Consider the following 21,696-nt stretch of genomic DNA (forward strand, 5'->3'; position numbering starts at 1 on the left):
CATTTCTATATGTGTGATTGCAATACAAATAAAAAGTACATTTTATCTAATACATTTTATATATATAATATATATATTATAATATTATATATTAATACAGTTTGTATAGAGTGTATTCATAGTTGAGTTGCCTGTTCATTGAGGTTGCTGGTCCAGGGTTGCACTGGCACACCCCGGAACACTCGCCATAGATACCCAGTGCAGTGGTTCGATATGTGTGTGTACAGTTGCCCAGAAACATGATGTCACACCTTTGTAACATGCTGAGGCTACAGGACGGAGACGTTCTGCAGCAGCAAGACCACCACACCCAGCCCCTCTCTCCCTCCCTCCCTCCCTCCCTCCCATTCTCCTTCCCTCCCTCTCTCCTTCCCACCCTCCCTCTCCCCCTCCCTCTCTCCTTCCCACCTTCCCTCCTTCTCCCCCACCCTCCATCCCACCTTCCCTCCCTCCCTCCCTCCCTCCCTCCCTCTCCCCTTCCCACCCTCCCTCCCTTCCTCCTTCTCCCCCTCCCTCCTCTCCCCTCCTCCCATCTTCCGTCCCTCCATCAAACCCTCCCTCCCTCCCCCCATCCCTAGGCCATAGCCTGGCCAGTGAGCGAAGGCTGTGCCGATCCTTTGTGTGGGCAGAGGGGCCCAGGGGGAGTGCAGTGAGCTGGCTGAGGGGTTGGAATAATTGAGGTGTGCTACAGAGGGAGGGAGAGCAGGGAGGGTTTATGGGGAGTATATCAACAGAACCTCCTCCCCCACCACCACCATCTTGGCCTTCTTGTTAGGAAGCAACCGTCAAAGGAGGTTGCGTTTTTTGTTTATGTTTCTTATTTTTGGAGACGTCGATTCATATACACGGCAATAAAAATTCAGACGTTGCAGCAAATAATGTAGCAATACAAATTGACACACATTGTTGTCTAAATAAGAAACGATAACCACTTATCGTTGAGTATTAAATAAAATGTGTATTAAATAAGTAAGCATATAATTAGCATACAGTCAATACCGTACAACCATACATTCAATCTACACATCAACAATTCTCAAGGAGTTTCACAATAGGCCCCGCCCCCTCACCCAGGGTCCCGGAGTAGGTGGCGCGCCAGCCAATCCCGTTCACAGTCCGGTCGGTGACAAACAGGAGGTACAGCTGGTTGGTGGAGGAGCGCAGGTTGGGCGGCAGGGCCGTGCCGCAGAACTTGCCCAGCAGGGGCGCCGCTGTGCTGCCTCCGTCGTACACAGAGACGTGGTCGTAGCGACAGCCGGCGGACGCCTCCAGGTGGAAGGTGTTGAACCTGGGGGGGCAAGGGGCAGCCGGGCATCACTAGGAGGGAATCCACCATGTTATCTGCCGCTCAGGCACAAGTGTGGCTGAACACAGGCATGTGAACTGTGTTTGTGTGTGTGAACAACAGGCCCATAATAACAACAAGCATAGGCTGACAGATCTATGGGCCAATGGCAGTGCGCAAAAATGTCTTAAATTGGCTGCCATTGTGGTCCCTTGAGCGATGAGCGATTAGCTCTCTCTCTCTCTCTCTCTCTCTCTCTCTCTCTCTCTCTCTCTCTCTCTCTCTCTCTCTCTCTCTCTCTCTCTCTCTCTCTCTCTCTTTCTCTCTCTCTCTCTCTCTCTCTCTCTCTCTCCGTACTTGAGGTCGAGGACTTTGTCGCTGGTGGTCATGATGTGGTAGGAGCAGTTGATGTTGTGATGGTAGTTGGTCTCTGAGATGGCGGGGCTGCTCACCGTCCCCGATGTGCTGTTGAAGAAACCTCCACATGCTGGGGAACAGTAGAAGATCAACACACGCGCACACACACACACACAGGTACACACACACACACACACACACACACACACACACACACACACACACACACACACACACACACACACACACACACACACACACACAAATACACACACACACACACACACACACAGGAAGGCATGGGCGTGCACACGCATACGCACGCACAGGCACACAGAAAATATCAATGGTTAAAAAGACATGGTTAACAAAACATTAAAATATTTGAAAAGCATATCATTTCTGATAGAATAGGAGATGGGGACATAGAGCTGAAGAGAGGTGCTAAAAGCAATGATGATCAGAGCTCATATAACTGTTCCTCAAGGCTGTATTCTCCAGCACATGTACCCCCTGGGAACAAGTGACAACTCTACATGAGCCCAGTTTGAGGCATGACAAGTGTGAAATAAGATCAGAAGCCTTGCTAAAGTTAGTGCTGGATCAGGTGCAATCCGTGACACTGCAATTTCAGACAGAATGGGGTGTTATTGAATGCGCATGTTTGTGTTTATGTGAGTGTGCCTGTGAGTGTTTTTTCATGCGTGTGCGTGCGTGCGTGCGTGCGTGCGTGTGTGTGTGTGGGCTGGTTTGCCAAAAATCAGCATGGCACTTCAGTTTCTATCTCGTCTAAGTGTTGTCTTGTCACTTACATTTAGGCTCCGTGTATTTTCCTCTTAGGGTTATTTTTGTTTTCCGAAAGAAGGGGATGGGCGGGGGGGGGGGGGGGGGGGGGGGGGGGGGGGGGGGAGAGGGTGCACTCATGTTTTGTTCACAGGTTGTTATGATGTAGGCTACGGTTTCACTCTTTCAACTCCACTTTCTCTCTCTCGTTTCCTCCTTTCCTCTCCTCCACTGCCGCGTCCTATTCTCTCCATCGTGCCGCCCTGGTCAAATCCCCTCTGATTGTTCCAAAAGCGCAGCGTCCTGCCATTCCTGGCATTCCCCCCCCGCCGAACGGACCACCCCACGCATTCCCCTGCCGGCCGCTTGTAAACAGCTCGCCACCCCGAAAAACCGCCCAGTCCCACGGGTGGCGAACGGGAGGAGGAGGGGGGGGGGGGGTATGGAGGAGTTTGAACCAGCGCCGCTGGTTTTAGCGATGACGAAGCAAATAGCTTCACATGGAGACAGTTTCAGCCCGGGGGTCGATTGACCGACCCAAGGCCGTAGTTTGGGCTTCACGACAAATGAACAATGAGCAATTCATTTATAATCACGAGAGAGAGCGATCCAAACGTCCCACAATCAATCAGGGTTTGATTGATGTGCAAGATTATTACGATTATTTGCTTTCTGTCTGTTCGCGACGCACCTGCCTCCCTCCCGAGGCGAGAGAGTCAAGAATAATGTGTCAAGTGCCAAGGTGTGTCTGATAACCGCCCCTCAAACTGTACTCAGGGGAGCGTGCAGTATTCACATCACTCACATAAGGCGCGGTACTCGGCCAGGAAGCCGTTGTCGGACAAGGCGGAGTCGGAGTAGAAGTTGAGCAGCATGGGGCCGAAGGTGGAGAAGGGTCCTGGGATGGTGGTGCCACAGAGGGTGGCCAGGGGGCCTTGGGTGGGGGCCACGCCCCTGTAGATCTTTAGCCCGTCAAAGGTGCAGGGGGGGTAGGCTAGGGAGAAGCAGAACCAGAGGTAGGCTGTGATCGCTCTTGTGGTGTGACAGATAAACAGACAGGGCTCACGTTCAATGTGAGTTTTGAACTTGTTACTAATTATTATACAGTTATTCCCTAACTAACTTTTGTTTTGCTTGTTTATGCTACCATTATATATCGGCCCATTTCGGGCACCTTTGACACTCATAAACATCCCTGGGAAGAAATAATATATCCAATACATATTTAAAGGTGTTGCACGTACGATTTAAGCTATAATTTGAGTCTTAGTTGTTAGAAATGCCAATGTGCTTTTAGTGATTGAGATGGGCTCTGAGACTCATTGTTTTAGGTTGACTCTTTCTGGGGTTGTTCATTTCATTATTTGTTCTATTCAAATCTTGCTCTCTTTTCCCCTCTTCTGCTCTCCATCTCTTACCTAAAGCAGCTTGAATCCCAGGGATCTTACCAGCCCCAACCAAGGGTGACTAGTACACTGTTCAATAAAACACAGAAACCCAATGAATCCACCTTACAGCCAGAGACTAAGAGTTAATGATTCAGAATTGGGACCAGGTCCACCAACTGATTCAACTACATCTCTATAGCTCGGTTTGTGCAAATCACTGATTAAAACACATGAACCAATGGAGTTGGGTTTCACTCGGTATTGACGTGTGTCTGGGGTTACCTTCCACTTGGAAGGACCTGAAGGTGAGGACGATGATGGTGCGCTCCCCGGCGTCGATGGTGTAGTTACAGTTGGAGTGGTTGGGGTAGTCGGCCGGGTAGTTGGGGGAGACCACGCGCCCGCTGCGGGCTGTGAAGTTGGCCCCGCACCCTGAGGGTTTGTTCAAAGGGAGGGCAGGGCAGTTAGCCGTACTCAAAGGTCAAAGGTTTTTTATTCGCCATTTGTGCATAAATCAGACAGTCTAAACACATAGGAATTCTTGTGCAGGGCTTCCCAAGTCAAGGGAGAGAAGTACAATAAATAAAAAGTGAGATAAGGATAAGTTGCACATTATGCATTGCATCGCAGAGAGCACCACAATAATAGTGATTAAAAATATACATATTAAATGAAGAAACTGAGATAAGAACGCATTGCACATTATACACTGCAGTGTACTTAGCTATTCAGCAGTGTAACAATACTATATGACCACATGTAGCAGCGTTATTGCACGTAGGAAGTGGGGGTAGGGTGGTGAGGGATATTGCACATTGTATTTTTTCAGATGTACTCTGTTTTTGCCAACAGTCTCACTGTGGCAGGGAAGAAGCTGTTGAGGAATCTTGTTGTGCGTGTGATGACACTGTCTGCTCTACTGTGTCTGAGGCTGTATTTGCATTGTTTGTTTTTGAGTGGAGGGTGAGCTGGATGGAGGGAGTCTCTGATGATTCTCTCTGCCCTTTTACAGCAGTGCTGACTGTAAATAGAGTCCGTGGAGGGAAGTGCGGTCCCAATGATCCTTTCTGCAGTCTTTTTGACCCTTTGGAGCAACCAAAGGTACTACATACATCCAGTCAAACATTTATATACATAGAAAGACCTATATGCATGATTACAAACATACATACATGCATGCATTATATGTGCAATATTCCTAAATACACACACACACACACACACACACACACACACACACACACACACACACACACACACACACACACAGACACAGGTACACACACAGACACAGGTACACACACACACACACACACACACACACACACACACACACACACACACACACACACACACACACACACACACACACACACACACAAAGACATAATACATTATGATACTGGTTTTAAATAGGACTACTATCAATAAGTTCAATGATGATATTGCCTCGTATAAAGCTAAATATTCCCAACTGCAAAAACAACCACAATCTAGCATTCCTTGTTTCTATACAGACCTGTGTATAACAATAATGCAGCACATACTTTGGATAATGTTTACCACAAACTGTAATGTTAACAAGGCGTATTTATTGAATTAACATTACCACTGCTACGACTCCTACATCACGTACTTTGAAAAGTGATCAGCTTCTATTTAGGCCCAATCCCATTTCTACCCCTTCCCCCTTCCCCTTACCCCTTACCCTTACCCCTTCCCCTTACCCCTTACCCTTACCCCTTCAAAACAAGGGGGAGGGGAAGGGGAAGGGGTAAGGGGTAGAAATGGGATTTGGCCTTAGAATATGCGCTGGGATATTTGTTCCACGGATTATTCCGGAAGTACTCGACCACATGACCGATAAAGAAACGTCGCGGCCCACGGGAGCCTCCCTCAGCTGCCTTACTGGAGGTGAAGGAGGCGAAGAAGCCCTTGCCCGCGGGGCCGGAGGCCTGGAGGCGGGCGGTGAGGACGTTGGTGGGGGTGATGATGGGGCCCGGGGCCGTGGAGCCACAGCCCGTGGCCAACAGGGCCTCGTCCGTCTGGCTGCTGCCGGACCACACCTGGCCGGGAGGACACACACGCATGGGAGGATGGGTACCAACACGAATACCAACACGGGTATGAACATGAATATGAACATGAATATGAATACGAATATGAACATGAATATGAACAAGAATATGAACATGAATGTGAACATGGATATGAACAAGAATATGAACATGAATATGAACATGGATATGAATACGAATATGAACATGAATGTGAACATGGATATCAACACGAATATGAACACGAATATGAACATGAATGTGAACATGGATATGAACAAGAATGGGAACATGATTATGAATATGAATATGAATACGAATATGAACATGAATAGGAATATGCCTAAGAATACTGATATTAACACGGGTATGAATAGAGACAGCCGCGTCGACATGAATGACCTTATGAATATGAATATGAATCATAATTTATATGAGCAATCATATAACTATGAATATAAATATGAGTATGAATAGAAACACAAATACGGATATGAATATGAACCTTAATGAGATTAGGATGAATATGACGTGATAAGATCGTCGATTATTATTATATAGACAGATTATGTCCCTTAAATAAAATAACCATCATTATTAACTTCTACCGTGAATCACGACCAACATTTCAAGACTATGTTTAGCCTGCCTACCTCGAGGCCTACAAATTAGAAGGAGTGCTGACTAGGTGTGTATAAAAAACTGACAGCTAAGATAAGGGTAAGATACAAATGTATGCTGCAATAAAAGAAGTGTAGAAGTATAAATGGTATATATATACAGTATAGTACAAGGTGTGGGTAGGTATGTGTCTTTATTAGGGAGGGACAGAGTGGAAAGCGTTAAGGCATGTGTGTGCATTTTTGTTTGTGTGCAACGTGATTGGATTTAGCTGGGTTAATAAAGCATGCCGGTCCCACGGAGGTGAACTCCATGTGGGTCTTATGGATTATCTGCTGACGGTGCAACATGGCACAAAGTGCTGAGGTCAGCGCAGTAAACATGTTCTCTCCATGTCCAACTTTACTGCCGCATTGTAAATCTCTCTGCTCTCCGTTGCCATTAATATACTGGACATGCACTCCGTGACCACATTCAACTCTGCTGCTACGACATGAGCATGTCTAACATGTACATGTCTTTAGCTTTTTTACCTACCTGTCCCTGGTGTCCATGTTGTTATAATTAGACAACTCTGCAACGTGCAGTAAAATAATGCACACAGAACGATATTAACTATCAGCTCACTCATTCTTCTTGTAGGTCGTTCGTCTACCTATTGTCTATTTGGTGAGTCTGCCCCACTCTGTCAATATCTACCTATTCTCTGTTCCCTCAATCCTGGGAATTGTCTTACAATCGCTCCATCTCCCCATTGTCTTTCATCTCCCGCCATACATACCCCCACCCTTCTTCCTACTCTCTTGGGAATCTTCTCTTTGGAATGTAATTACATTTACTGGATGGACGTTCAGAAAATATAGCTGAAGCAATACAAAAACAAGACAGTTAATATCTAGGTGATCACCATTCAAATAACAATAACACGAGATAGAATCAAATTCGATGGGTTTCCACAACGCCCCATTTCTCTCACTCAATCAATAATCGATTTTTATAACAGCCTTCCCTTAGCCTATAATAGCCTTCCCTTTGTTGCTCCATCCGTCCTTTCACCCTCCTCCCTCAAAACTCCACCCCCCCCCATCACTATTCCATCTCTCCCTCCCACACTGCTCCCTCCATCCCTCCCTCCCTCCCTCCCTCCCTCGCCACTCCCTCCCTCACTTCTCCGTCCCTCTATCCCTCAACCTCCCCTCCCACCCCGGAATTCCTTCAACCTCCATCCAACCTTCGCTCTCCTTTGCCCCCTTCCCTCCCTCCTCCCCAGCTCCCCCTCCCCCCCTCCCCCCTCCCCGGCCCCTTTACCTTAACGTAGCTGCTCTGGCAGGTCCCGCTGTCGTCGGGGATCTGGAACTCCCCCTGGAAGCTCATCTCTAGGTGGCTGCCCTCGTGGCCCACCAGCTGCCAGGAGCACTCTGCGTTGGCGGGGAAGTTCTGCGGGTAGCCGGGGGAGCGGATGGAGCCCGAGTCGACGTGCATCACGCCGCCGCAGCCTGGGTCAGCGAGGACGACAGAGTTTGTGGATCCGTTCGGTTTCATTGCATCTCTGCGTTTGTTTCACGTCGTCGCTCAATGTTGTCATCACTCGCCCATGGAGTCCGTAGGCAAGGAGAGACATCGCTCACTTTGTATTTCACGGCCACGATTATATCGCATGACGTTGTTATTAGTTACTTTAGGTGGCTCGAGAAACACATCGTTGATCATGGTATACTTTATATTTACATTTAGCAGATGCTTTTAAACAAAGTGAGGGGAGGCTTTTATTCAAAGTGAGGCTTTGAATAAAAGAAAAATCAAATCATTTGTTTTGAGAAAAATCAAAACAAATCGCATTTGTCCTTATGTAAAAAGTGCTGAAAAATAAAATACCTAGTTTAAACACAAACACCTGGAGAAAGTGGCAGGTATTCATACGAATCAGAGATTCAAGTAGGGTAATTCACGTAACAAAAATATATATTGTGGTCATAACCGTTTCATTACAGTGCTGTCACTCATGAGTATCTACATCATAAAGATGGGAATCTGAGAAACGGTGAAGCTGCTGCCCACCTGAGGAGTCTGCCGTCCAGGAGGCCACAAAGCCCCCTTTGGACACGCTGTGGTCGCCGAGGAAGACCACCGCCATCTTACTGGATCCTGATTGGACGGTTCCCGGGGAGTTGGTGCCGCAATACTGGCCAATGACGGGCGAGCCGGGGGAGGCGCCGTTGAAGATGGTGAGCGAGTCCCAGCTGCACTGGCTGTGGGCCTCCAGGCTGAAGTAGGTGAAGGTGAGCTGCAGACAGACGCAGGTCAGACACAGGACAAACAGCGATGCTTGGACATAGTTACTGCTTGGGAGCATTACAAATAGATAATAAACATAATGATAATGACTGACCCTGTCTTTTTGTTTGCTATGCTGCTCTGCAATCTCCTTAGTTGTTTAATTAAAAGTAATTAAGTAATTGATTGTATATTTTCATTTTTGGCCGCCTCACTTTTAGGACGCTTTGAATGAAAGCACTTACTACTAAATCTAGGTATTTGGGCCAGAAAAGTCTTGGTGAAATGCTTAAAACTTGTTCATGCTAGCGAAAAGAGACAAAGGAGCACTGAGGTGTTCTTACACAACTCGGTGGCATTTTTGTGATTTCATTTATGAATTATGAAAACGGATTAAGTAACTGAGCTCGGATCAGGACGAGTCAGCAGGAGAATGTCAAATTCTCTATCAGCATAAATACCACAGACATTTTGTAATAAATTACATCCATCAGTCTAACTTTCTAACTCTTTCAGTTACATGAACAGTTGCTCATTCAGAAAACTTTTATATCTCAACAACATACACAGGCTAGCTTGCAAACAAACAGACCAACTAGGAATCCTAGCCTTTCAATGCCACAACATAATCCAAAACTCTCTCTCGTATAGTCTATTTGACCTGTTTAATATTTCATAAATAATTATATAATCTCTAGTCTACAGCCAACATACAGTGATGGTGTGGCCCTCAGGGGCCTCGAGAAGCCAGGCACAGCGACTGGGGCCCGGGTAGTGGTCGGGGTAGTTGGGGCTGGAGATCACACCTCCCTCTCCGGACTGCCATCCACCACAATCTAAAAGATGCAAAATAAGAAATATACATAGAATAGAATAATACAAAATTATTAGGTACATAGGCCTTTATAGATTTCTATATATATATATATATATATATATATATATATATATATATATGTTTGAAAATGTGCATTCATTTATTAAAGCAAATTCAATTAAATTGAATCAGAAAAAGAAGACATGGCTGATATGTTCAATGTATTTCCCATGGTTGAGTTTATTGAGTATATTTAGTTTATTCTATGGGAACCGACCAGAGAACATGTACTGGGCCATGAAGCCCAGGTCCCCCTCGGCCTGGTCCGTCTGGAAGTGGACCCACAGCTCGGAGGTGAACACCACGATGGGCACCTGGGGCGTGGTCTGACCACAGAACTTAGCCAGCAACTCCCCGTTGTAGTCACCTGCAGAGAAGGGGGGGGGGGGGGGGGGGGGGGGAAGAGAGAGAGAGAGAGAGAGAGAGAGAGAGAGAGAGAGAGAGAGAGAGAGAGAGAGAGAGAGAGAGAGAGAGAGAGAGAGAGTTATAACTAACTATAACTTATAACTATTAACTTAAACTTAAATAAGGTCAAAATCCAGCCGAAAATAACAAATAACTATGGTGCACCCACATCACAACAGGTTACATCAAAGAACATCTGTGGTGAAAACGTGTTCCGTTCCAGTGATCTTCCCTCACGTCACTCACCCAGGCGGAACTGCAGGTAGTCCGATTCACAGGTCTGGTGGTGTTCCAGGTGGAGGTCCTCTAGCACCACCACGATGGAGGAGTTGACGTGCTGCGGGTTCTGGATCAGCCACTCACAGTTCAGGTTGCTGCTGTAGTTGGACACCAGGTACCCCGGGGAGGTGATGTTCCCACCGGCGGGGTTGTCCAGAATACCGCCGCACACTGCGTCAGAGACAATGTCGGAGGAGATATTTGAGTATGAAGATTCCTACTGCTACTCTGGACAGCTGTTTCGTTTATTTTAAAACCGAATCATGCAGTGCTTGGAATTGCTGTTGGTAGCACTTCAGATTTGGATTGTATGCTTTGATTCATTTCGGACATCAGCTAAATGACTCAATGGAAAATGTAAATGCAGCGAATTCAATCAAAACAAACAGCCAAACTGTATTAGGCTAAGAAGATAAGTCCCTCAAGGGATTTGGAGTTTGATTTCCAAGAAACACATAACTTTAATTCATTACTGTATTTGAGATCTGTGTAGAGATGAGGTCATCATTGTGTGAATTACTCACTTACTCAGTGTGAATAAGTCAAGGTACTTATTCATGAATCATTCATGACTCATAGGTGAATGCATACAACATTTTCATTGCACCCTTTGTGTTTCCAGATTCTGAAACTGAAAGGGCTCACGTCTGTCTTTTATCTTATTTAAAAGAGCAGCAAAAGAGTTCTGCAATAACACAGTAGGACTGCTGGATCCGAGATAAGTCAAAACAAATCCGGTTTCGATGACATGATCGATGTTCAAAGCTTTTCTGCGATTCTTTTCAAGGAAACGCAACCAATGTCACAGACATGAAGATGCCCTCTCCTATACTGGAGAACACCCGATCGTGACGGTTCCCCTTTCATCACACAAAACTCTAGGTCCTCGTCCTGGTGGGTCCTCATCCCCTGACCTGCAGCCTCGTCCGAGGAGTAGGACGCCGTGAAGCCGCCGTTGGACACGGACGCGTCGGTGCGGAACACCACCGTCATGGTGCGGCCCGAGGTCCGGACCTGGGTACCCGTCGGGACCGAGCCGCAGTAGCGGGTCAGTAGCGGAGAGTCTTCCGTCACACCGTTCAGGACCTGAGGGAGGGGAGGGGTGAAGGGGGAGAGGGAGAGGGGGGGGAGGGGGAGCGAGGGGAAGAGGGAGAGGGACAGGGAGGGAGAGGGAGGAGGGAGGGAGAGGGAAGGAGAGGGGGGGGAGGGAGAGGAAAAGGTAGAGGGAGGAGGAAGAGGGAGAGGAAGAGGAAGAGAGAGAGGCAGAGGGAGAGGGAGAGGGAGGAGGAGGAGGGAGAGGAAGAAGGAGAGGAAGAAGGAGAGGGAGAGGGACAAAGACAAAGGGTTTAAGGATTCCAACTGCTCCTGGTGTTGCGGAAATATGTCATGTTGAAGAATGAAGACAAGGGATGGTATATAAAGTCTGTGTCACTACTGAAGGTCACTATTTGATAAAAAAAGTTTGAATGATGATTGTTATTGTGCTAATTATTAGTTCAGACAAATCCTCACTGGAAAAAAACGCAATAGCTAATCAGTGCCATACAGAAGGCATACAAACAGTGACTAATAATCACTGATGAGTGTTTTAATAATCAGGATCTAAATCCTGACATTGAGCTATTCAAATTATTTTCAACACTCTGTCAAAATTGACATAAGCCTATGCAAATTTGCGTATTCAACTTCACCATCACCATCATCATCTTCATCACCATCATTATCATCATCAACACCATCATTAGCATCATCTAGAGAGTGTGCGGCGGCCCGTACCTCAACGTAGTCAAAGTAACAGGAGGCTTCGGAGCCCTCCAGCCTCATGTCGTTGATGGTGAGGGTGACCCTGCGGCCCCGGGGGACGACGACCAGCCAGCGACAGACGCGGTTGTGGGGGTAGAGGTTGGGGTAGTTGGGGGATGAGATGGTGCCTGAGGGGGCGTTGAGCTCTCCTCCACACCCTAGGAAGGATCAAACAGATTCGGTTCAGTTCCTGTGACAATGCTTTCAAAATGTCCAATTTGTTGATGCTCTTTGAGCTTGATTTATTTTTTGGATTTAGATATCTTTTTCTTCATTGTGCAATATATGAGAAATTTAATTCCTTGTATTTTCAGACTAACTTGGCAGTTAAAGCTTTCAGATTTCGATTAAATATTATATAGACACAGTGAAAACATCTCTCTGTATCTTAGAATAGGAGCTGTTTGTTAGTGTGACCTGCGGACCAACCGTACCATCCACGCTAGCTTGGAAAGAGAGGCTGAAGCCAGGAGCGCTCACGCTTGCATCGCTGACGAACTTGACGTAAGCAAAGCTGTCGCTGGTGTCTATGGCCGCTGGGATGCTGTTGCCGCAGTGCCTGCCCAGAACACGCCCTGGGAAGGATTGACAAAAATATAGAAACATTGTATATCGTGTCCGAAAAGCTTGTTATTATGTTTCTTGAATTTTATGGTGCTAAATGTTTGTTAATATATAAAATGTATTCAATAGTGGTGGCTAGCTAGCGTTAGTGACCTGTAGTAGCTAGTTAGTGTTGGTGACCTATGGTAGCTGGCTAGCGTTAGTGACCTATGTTAGCTAGCTTGCGTTACTGACCTGCGGTAGCTAGCTAGTGTTGGTGACTTATGGTAGCTAGGTAACGTTGGTGACCTGTGGTATTACTAGCTAGCGTTAATGACCTGTGGTAGCTATCTAGCATTAGTGACCTGTGGTATTCTGTACCCTACCTGAGGCGTTGTACTCTCGGATCTCCACATAGTCCTTGGAGCAGTCGGGGCTGGCCTGCAGGTCGAGGGCCCCATAGCTGAGGGTGAGGAAGTGCCCTGTGGGGCCCTCCAGGTACCACTCACAGGCTGAGCCGTCGGGGTAGTTGGCCCCGGGGAGGCCAGGGCTCTTAATTGTGCCGCTCTGGCCGATGTAGGTTCCACCGCACGTGGCTGAGGAACGTAACACATGAGGGGGCAATGTCTTCTTCTATTCCTTTTAATACCAAATAATGGTTGACTTTCATAATTCATAGATTGTATCATTTTGTAATTATTTTCAAATTATTTTATACTTAAACGCACTTATTCAATTGCTATACTTACATACTTCTCCGCAAAAAAACACTTTTTCAAACACAGTCTGGAAGTTGTAAGCTAGTTCTTATGGGCATGTATGTTATATCTGTGCGTGTGTGCCTGTGGGTGTGTGTGCGTGTGTGTGTGTGCACACTTCTGTCTGTCAGCTTGAACATTAACAGCATTATGTCTACAGAGCCCCCCTCCCCCACCGGCTCTCACCTATGGAGTACTTGGCCTTGAAGCCCTTGTGTGTGACGCTCTTGTCCGTGCGGAACCTCAGCAGCATGGAGGAGCCCGTTGAGTGCTGGGTGGAGGGCCGCGTGGCGCCGCACAGCTTTGCGATGAGGTCAGCTTCTGTCGTGACGCCGTCTCGCACCTCCAGGTAGTCATTCAAACAGCTGGGAGAGGGAGGAGGAGGAGGAGGAGGGCGTGGGCACTTCACCTTCCCTCAAGGCTGACAGAAGCTCTCAAGATTGTATAGCTTATCCGGTTCTATCGTCACACAATTTCCGTTGGTTTACATCCTATGAGCTGTGTAAGGCGGTTGTTGGTCTCCCGGTGCGAGATGAATAAGAGCGTGACAAGAAGAACAACAAAGTCGAGGAGAATAAATACGTTCTTTGGTTTTTGGATGAAGAATTTGAAAAAACAATATCGAACTTAATTCCTTCTATTGGAATTTCCTCCCTCACTCCTTTACCCACTAAGCCCATGCAACTGAAATGGTATCACTCTCTCTGAAGCGGCGTGGAAGTCCCGCCCTCTCTCTCACCACACACATTTAAGGTACCCGGGTCCAGGCCTTCCATCAAGGGTTGACAATGCATGGGAACGAGTTCATCTGAATCTAGGTAAGCCTCAGTGCAGTCATCTTCACAGATATGCGTTGTCTGGAGAAACCTTTTCAGCCCCTTTCCCCCCCGAAATTATAGAATAGTTTGCGTTTGTGTTTAACTCATCTGGTGTTAAGGATCAAACATTTAATAAAAAGCAGAGAGCCATGAGTTCATACAGACCTTGTTTTAGGTATATCTGGATCGCTAAACATAATAAAATAAAATTGTGCATAAAAGTGGAGGTGGATATGGACTCACAACGAGCAACGCATGAACATCTGAGATCAACTTTAGTGGTTGAGAGCCACTCATAACGGTAGCTATAGGTCTAGAGTCAGGCCTCGCGTCACACCCAACGGCCCTTACCTGGTCGTGGGCTCGATGTAGAAGTCCTCCTCAAAGTCGACCCTGACCGACTCCCCGTTGGGCACGGCGATCACCCAGACGCAGTCCGAGTTCTTGGGGTAGTTCTGGGGGTAGTTGGGTGAGGTGATGTAGCCTGGAGGGTCATTATCGCCAAGCTCGATGTACCCACCGCAAGCTACGCCCCCCCCAAACAGAGGGATAGGACAGAGAGTGAGGGGACAGCAGACTGAATCACTTGTTTCATTTGATGGACATTTTGTGTACATCTGTGGACTATTTTCCCTATATCTATAGCCTTTATTGCCTTAGTGTATTTTCTAACTCATATTTTGACATATTTTAGACACATTTTTGACATACTTTGTATTAATATTTACATCTTGCAGTAGAGCACCTGTGACGATGGTCATAACCCTGGGAAAATTAAGAATCCAAACCATGGGAAGTGACCAACAACCTGCATTAACAGTGTTTCACTCATCCCATTGGCCAACAATAAGTATCATATCGACAGATAAGATAAACAGATTGAGCAATATCTGCTTCAGAAATTGGAATTTGAGAATCAGATTAAAGAATAAATCCCTTCCTGTCTCTTATCACCAAGGCCCAGTAAACAAAATTCCCAGGCGTTCCCTTGGTTACCGAGGCTGTGGGCCTCGAAGGTCAGCTTGAAGCCGCTGCCCTCGTTGGAGGCGTCCGAGACGAAGCGGACGTGCAGGTCGCTGTCGGAGGTCTGCACCACCGCGGGGGGGCTGGTGCCGCACAGGCGACCCCCCAGGGACGGAGCGGTGGCATCTGGCCCGTTCCTCAGCTGGGATCGTGTGTGTGTGTGTGTGTGTGTGTGTGTGTGTGTGTGTGTGTGTGTGGTGCGGGGGGGGGGAGGAGGAATAGGAGGAGGAGGAAGAGGGTAATTGAAGAGAGCAGAGATAATATGGGTGGGGGGAGGGGGTGGAGGAGAACAGATGGGAGGGGTTGTGATCCCATTTAAAAACACAGGAGGATGGATGGGGCCGGATTAGGGCGGGGAGGGGAGGAGCAACGGGTTGAGGAAGAGGATGAAGAGGAGAGGAAAGAGGTGGAGGGTGGGGAAGTCGACGGAGCAAAGGGGACGGGGGGGAGAGAAGAGAAGATTGAGATGAAAGGGTTTTTGGAGGGGGGGGAGGACGGTCAAGAGACACACATCAAGGGAAGGATGAGGAAAGGCATCATGGGGTGGGGTACGGGTGGGGGTTGAGGAATAGAGCGGGAGACAAGAGAAGAGGTATTTCATGTCAATCAATAACACTCAAGAGTTGTCATGGAATCCATAAAAGCGAAAGCGATAACATCGCACGGCTGGTTGACCACGTCACGAAACATTACGCGCACAACATTTATTCTTCTAAACCGGAAACGGCGGATACAGTCGTCCCTCGTCTCGGGACACAGGTAAGGGACAGGTTAATATGAAGGCTCATCCCGCGAACCAACAGAGTTACGCCAGCGGCGGGTGTGACCCCGAGTCCCGGGGGCGGCCGTACCTCCACATAGTCTCCGTTGCTGCACTGGTTGCTGTAGCCCTGCACCTGGAAGGGCGTCTGGAAGTTGACGGAGATACGGAAGCCCGGAGGGACCATGACGTGCCAGCTGCAGTCCAGGCCCGGCAGGTAGTTCTGGGGGTAGCGGGGGCTGCTGAGGACCCCTCTGTTGGCGTGCAGGAGACCCCCGCAACCTGGCCACAGAATGAAGAAACAAAACATTTGTACATGTGTAAGAAAATGTGTCTTTCCCCCACCCCCCCCCCCCCCCCCCCCCCCCCCCCCCCCCCCCCCCCCCCCCCCCCAAAATATTTCCTCTGAGCAGCATTCAAAAAAGACGGTCACTGGCAGTGTGTTTCTAAGAATATTGTCAGTTTAGAGCTGGTCTTTACCACAAAAGTTACTTTCCCTTGTGAAAAATGTTAATATTGTATATATTTATGATGATTTCAATGATTTAAATGGGTCTTTGGATAATATAAATGTTTTTTATCTTTTACAAACCTTTTGCATGTCGTTTCAATTGGAAATATAAACATTATTTATGCACACTGCAGCAAAGAGATCTACGAGGGTATTGACTCACACCAGCTGTTGTTAACCTGAACCTGCCTGAGGCCTGATCCTTCCTGTCATCAGAGATGGGAGCCAACCACTACCAACCCCCCAGGGATTGTTAACGGGGAGAGGCAAACATACACATCCCAATAGTGTGGATCAATTTATATCCCGTTTCGTTCAGCTGATCTTCAACCCTCATTAACCCTTTACTTTGTCTTTCAGAATCGTCCATTGTCCTCTGAATACAGGGGGCAGGTCAAAAGCAATGATCAATACAGTTTGGTCAGAATATTCTCCTGTTGGCTTTTGAAGCATGTCATCTAATCATCTTCCTTATAGGGTCTCTCTCTCTCTCTCTCTCTCTCTCTCTCTGACCTCTGGTGTAGGAGGCGTTGAAGCCCCGCCCGCTGAGGCTGCTGTCGGAGGTGAAGCGGATGAACATGGAGTCCCCCGTGGAGTGGAGGGGTCCGGGGAGCTCCCGGCCACACAGATTGGCCAGCAGTGGAGACAGGTTGCTCTCACCTGGAGTCAAGGGCAGAGGCCAAGACGGCACAATCTTATTATAAATAGGTGTTTGTGTGTGTGTGTGTGTGTGTGTGTGTGTGTGTGTGTGTGTGTGTGTGTGTGTGTGTGTGTGTGTGTGTGTGTGCACAGAGAACACACTCAACCACAAACACATACATTCTGAAACAATTCCCTTTGGGAATCAATACAAAACAATACCATAGCAGGTGAGATATTGCGCTTCTCTGAAATGGCCTTGCAGTTGCCCTTTATACGCCGCGGGGAATGGACACATACCAAGGTGCCTTTGTAATGTAGACATCTGTGCAGTTTTCTATAAGCGTAACAGCAGCACATACAGTAAGAAGGGGACACAGTCACAGAGTCACCCAGTCACAGAGACACCCAGTCACAGAGACACCCAGTCACACCGTCACAGAGTCACCCAGTCACTGAGACGCAGAGTCACCCAGTCACACCGTCACAGAGACACCCAGTCACTGAGACGCAGAGTCACCCAGTCACACCGTCACAGAGTCACCCAGTCACACCGTCACAGAGACACCCAGTCACTGAGACGCAGAGTCACCCAGTCACACCGTCACAGAGACACCCAGTCACACCGTCACAGAGTCACCCAGTCACACCGTCACAGAGACACCCAGTCACACCGTCACAGAGACACCCAGTCACTGAGACGCAGAGTCACCCAGTCACACCCTCACAGAGTCACCCAGTCACACAGTCACACTTTCATGGAGTTACACCGTCACACCATCAAACTCACACCATTAAAATATCACACCATCACATTCACCCGGTCACTCCGCCACACTATCAAACATTCACGGTGACACCCTAATAATAATAATAATAATAATTGTAATGGCCCCGCCCCTCACCGTCCCGGATGACGAGGCTGTCGAAGTGGCAGCCGGGGTAGTCCTCCATGTCGAGGGCCAGCAGGTTGAGCTCCACGGTGGAGGCGGGCGAGCGGATCACCCAGGTGCACTCCAGGCCGGGGGCGTAGTCGCCGGGCCACCCGGGGGAGAACAGGAACCGCGGGGCGTCCTCCGGCATCAGGGCGCCCCCGCACGCACCTAGAAGGGTCGGCATGACGATGGCATGCAGCAAGAAGAAACACATATGAGAGAGAGAGAGAGAGAGAGAGAGAGAGAGAGAGAGAGAGAGAGAGAGAGAGAGAGAGAGAGAGAGAGAGAGAGAGAGATTAGAAGGGACAGGATAGTGTAGTTGAGGTAGGGTTTGATTCCTGAGGCTTAGATCACAATACCTAAACCTATCCCCTACTTGCTCCTGAAAATGTCATTTTTATGTCTTTAATTCATTTTCTTTTGATAATAATTCTAAATGACAATCTTCTATTTGTGTTATCCCTTATTTGTTGCATTCTGTACACAGAAATATTCATTCACAAAAACATATGATCAGAAAATCTTCATCCATCCATCCACCCATCCATCCGTCCTTCAAACCATCATAATCCACACAACCCGACGGGCCTACGCGGCGACCTCTGACCTGGTGCGATGGTGGGCAGGGGTCCAGAGCCCTGCACGGCCGTCCACTCCACCAGGAAGCCTTTGCCCCCGACGTTCACGTCGGACTGGAACTCCAGGGTCACGGTGCTGCCCGAGCTGCGCAGGGGAGCGGGGGGTACCAGGCCACAGAACGTACCCATGGGGTAGCTGTGTACGTTGGGCCCGTCAAATACCTGGCATGGGGGGGGGGTACCGGTACATCAAGTGTAAGTGGAGTGTGCCAGCAAGTTTTTATGTTTTATTTATATCATGTGGTTTAAGTCTATAGTATGAAACACATTTTCATAGTGATGAAAGTGGTTTAAAATAGGGTGGATTAGTGAGTAAATTAGCTATGAGAAACAGCTGTGAGCCCATTGAGATACGGAGCAGAAGTGCTGTCGCATAGCTGCATTCTGTTTCCTGTGAACGTGATGAGCTCCAAAAGGTAATCAGGCACATGTGCTGTGTGATGTCATCCGTTTTCATGCTTGTGTGTTTGAGTGCAAGCACGGATATGTGCAACTAACGAGGCTGCTTTGCGCTAGAGTGTGCTGTATCTCCTATTGCTCAGACACACTGGTTGTTCTGACACTCACCGGCCATTTTAACTCATTAAATTCCGTAATTATGAACGACCAGAGGAAGCTTGAGTGAAAATAACAGTTTCGGTGATTAAACCACCGTAGCCTTCTCTCTGTTGGCTTCAATAAAGACATCTGTTACATTTATAATTGGACTAAACAACCGCTTTTTAGAGGTTTTACATTGGTAACGGATGCTTAAGTGAAACCAAATAAGAGAGTTACGATGGAATGAATCATTTACCTTGAGGTTGTCATAGAAGCAGTTGTACAGGTCCTCAATGTCTAGGTCTAGGAAATGGATCTGGACGTAGCTGTCTCCGTCCACGGTGACCGTCCAGCGGTAGTCTGCGTTGTTGGGGTACGTGCGCGGGTACAGCGGAGAGGCGATCTGGCCCGACTCCCCTGTCAGCTCGTTACCATACACTGGAGGAAGACGGTCAGGGACAATGTTGGAAACACTTCACCGCAGAAACATCTTCCTTATGATTCGGGCTTCATGGCATGTATTTATATATTCACCCTCAATGTTGAAACCACTGAGCAAACCCAAACCCTTACATTTCAAATACAGCCATCTCTGGTGACACCGGAGGGAAGTTCAGTTCAATCAAATTAATGCAATCACCCGGGAGCCGATATTGAAACCAGAACGATTAACCGGTGTCCTGGTCTTGTTGCTGCTGTTGTTTTTTTAAGTTTTTATATTGTGTGCGACTCAGAACACTCACAGTGGGCGAAACTGGCTTGGAAGCCGGCGCCGCTGCCCGATGCGTCTGAGCGGAAGCGTATCCACAGGATGTGGCCGGTCACCGAGGTGTAGTTGGAGGGGAGGCTGTCTCCACACAAGCGGCTGACCAGCGGGCCGGTGGAGCTGCCCTCCCTGATCTCCAAAACGTCCTTGTTACAGTTCAAGCTCGTCTCCAGCCCGAACATACTGAGGGAAAACCAGTGAAACGATGGACCATGAGGGAGGATCTACACCGTTTGTGTTTTCAAGTTATTTAAATAAAGTAACATTTAATGGATTACAACCTCTAGAGGGCAGCAAGTGTGCTCCATGGCGATTTTAGAAATTGAGTTGCAACCTACACTATCCACTGAGTTGGACTCTATAGCAACTTTCTCACATTGAATATAGTTAAATAAGATGAAAATAAAGTTACTTTGTTATTATTCATGACTTGGTTTTGAGAAATTTTTATTTGGGAAATGATAGCTTATCCAATACGATCCAGCTATTTAAACTTTCTTTTATCAAGGCCTTCCTTGTAAACCCGTCACCCCCGACACAAATTGTCGGTCAACTGGAAAATCCTTCGCCTACTCTGACATTTCTTTATCGTCCTCCGGGGGGCAAGGGGATTCATGGCTCCAGGATTGCAATCTTAGTTCCAATCTTACGTTTTATGACACAATGTTTCATGAATGTCATTGAACACATATGCCCCAACACGAACAACAAAAAAACGCACTACAAATGTATTTTTGGCCACTGACATGAAGGAGAGCTGGAGGCGATTGCCCGGGGAGCTCCTGAGCGTCCAGACACACTCCACGTTGGCTGGGTAGGCGTCGGGGTAGTTGGGGCTGTTGAAGGCCCCGCTTTCCGTGTACAGATCCCCTCCGCAGCCTTAGATGAAGCACGCGGTCAGCACGAGGAGTGGAGGGGAGGAGGCGTTGGAAACAAGTAGTCGTAGTACATCTGATTGTGATGTTTAGAATGAACAGCGCAGGAAACCCCTGGAACTCACAAGTACGTTTGAGTTTGTCTGTGTGTGTGTGTGTGTGTGTGTGTGTGTTTGTAGGGGTGTGTATCCGTTTGCCTGTATGTGTGTCTGTGGTTCTATGGGTCCGTGTGTGTCTGTGTGTGTGTGTGTTTGTAGGGGTGTGTGTTTGTGTGTGTGTCCTTGTCTGTGAGAGGGTGTGTCCATGTGTGTGTGCGTTGTAGGGGTGTGTCTGTTTGTGTGTTTGTTGGGGTGTGTGTCTGCGTGTGTTTGTGTGTGTGTGTGTATGTGTGTGTGTGTGTGTGTGTATATATGTGTGTGTGTGAGTGTGTGTTTGTATGTGTGTGTGTGTGTGTGTGTGTGTGTGTGTGTGTGTGTGTGTGTGTGAGTGTGTGTGTGTGTGTGTCTGTGTGTGTGTGTGTGTGTGTGTGTGTGTGTGTGTGTCTGTGTGTGTGTGTGTGTTTGTATGTGTGTGTGTGTGTGTGTACTGTGTGCGTGTGTGCGTTCCTACCTGAGGTGGAGGCAGTGTAGGTGGCTCTGAAGCCCTTCATAGAGACGGTGTGGTCGGACACGAAGTTGACCACCAGGGCGTTGCTGAACGATGTCACGGGGTGAGGAAGCTCGGAGCCGCAGTAGCGTCCTGGGGAGAGCGGGGGCGGTTCA

General features: G+C 47.9%; 1 protein-coding gene across 1 annotated transcript in view; it reads right to left on the minus strand.

Moving 5' to 3' along the window:
- The window catches only part of cubn (cubilin (intrinsic factor-cobalamin receptor)), a 59,303-nt gene that overhangs the window by 5,014 nt on the left and 32,593 nt on the right, over positions 1-21,696 (minus strand). The window contains exons 35-59 of the mRNA XM_030349179.1: positions 21,545-21,673; positions 20,807-20,939; positions 20,038-20,243; positions 19,551-19,732; positions 18,724-18,916; positions 18,087-18,284; positions 17,056-17,202; positions 16,123-16,313; positions 15,245-15,413; positions 14,600-14,774; positions 13,617-13,795; positions 13,059-13,268; positions 12,564-12,704; positions 12,103-12,287; positions 11,241-11,412; positions 10,294-10,497; positions 9,860-10,009; positions 9,480-9,601; positions 8,550-8,775; positions 7,800-7,987; positions 5,723-5,879; positions 4,096-4,245; positions 3,231-3,419; positions 1,643-1,772; positions 1,071-1,288 (exon numbers count right to left, since the gene is read on the minus strand). Coding sequence (XP_030205039.1) covers positions 1,071-1,288; positions 1,643-1,772; positions 3,231-3,419; positions 4,096-4,245; positions 5,723-5,879; positions 7,800-7,987; positions 8,550-8,775; positions 9,480-9,601; positions 9,860-10,009; positions 10,294-10,497; positions 11,241-11,412; positions 12,103-12,287; positions 12,564-12,704; positions 13,059-13,268; positions 13,617-13,795; positions 14,600-14,774; positions 15,245-15,413; positions 16,123-16,313; positions 17,056-17,202; positions 18,087-18,284; positions 18,724-18,916; positions 19,551-19,732; positions 20,038-20,243; positions 20,807-20,939; positions 21,545-21,673 — 4,344 coding nt within the window. The remainder of the gene's footprint in view (positions 1-1,070; positions 1,289-1,642; positions 1,773-3,230; positions 3,420-4,095; positions 4,246-5,722; positions 5,880-7,799; positions 7,988-8,549; positions 8,776-9,479; positions 9,602-9,859; positions 10,010-10,293; positions 10,498-11,240; positions 11,413-12,102; positions 12,288-12,563; positions 12,705-13,058; positions 13,269-13,616; positions 13,796-14,599; positions 14,775-15,244; positions 15,414-16,122; positions 16,314-17,055; positions 17,203-18,086; positions 18,285-18,723; positions 18,917-19,550; positions 19,733-20,037; positions 20,244-20,806; positions 20,940-21,544; positions 21,674-21,696) is intronic.

The sequence above is a fragment of the Gadus morhua genome, chromosome 23 (assembly GCF_902167405.1).
Source record: "Gadus morhua chromosome 23, gadMor3.0, whole genome shotgun sequence".
NCBI lineage: Eukaryota > Metazoa > Chordata > Actinopteri > Gadiformes > Gadidae > Gadus > Gadus morhua.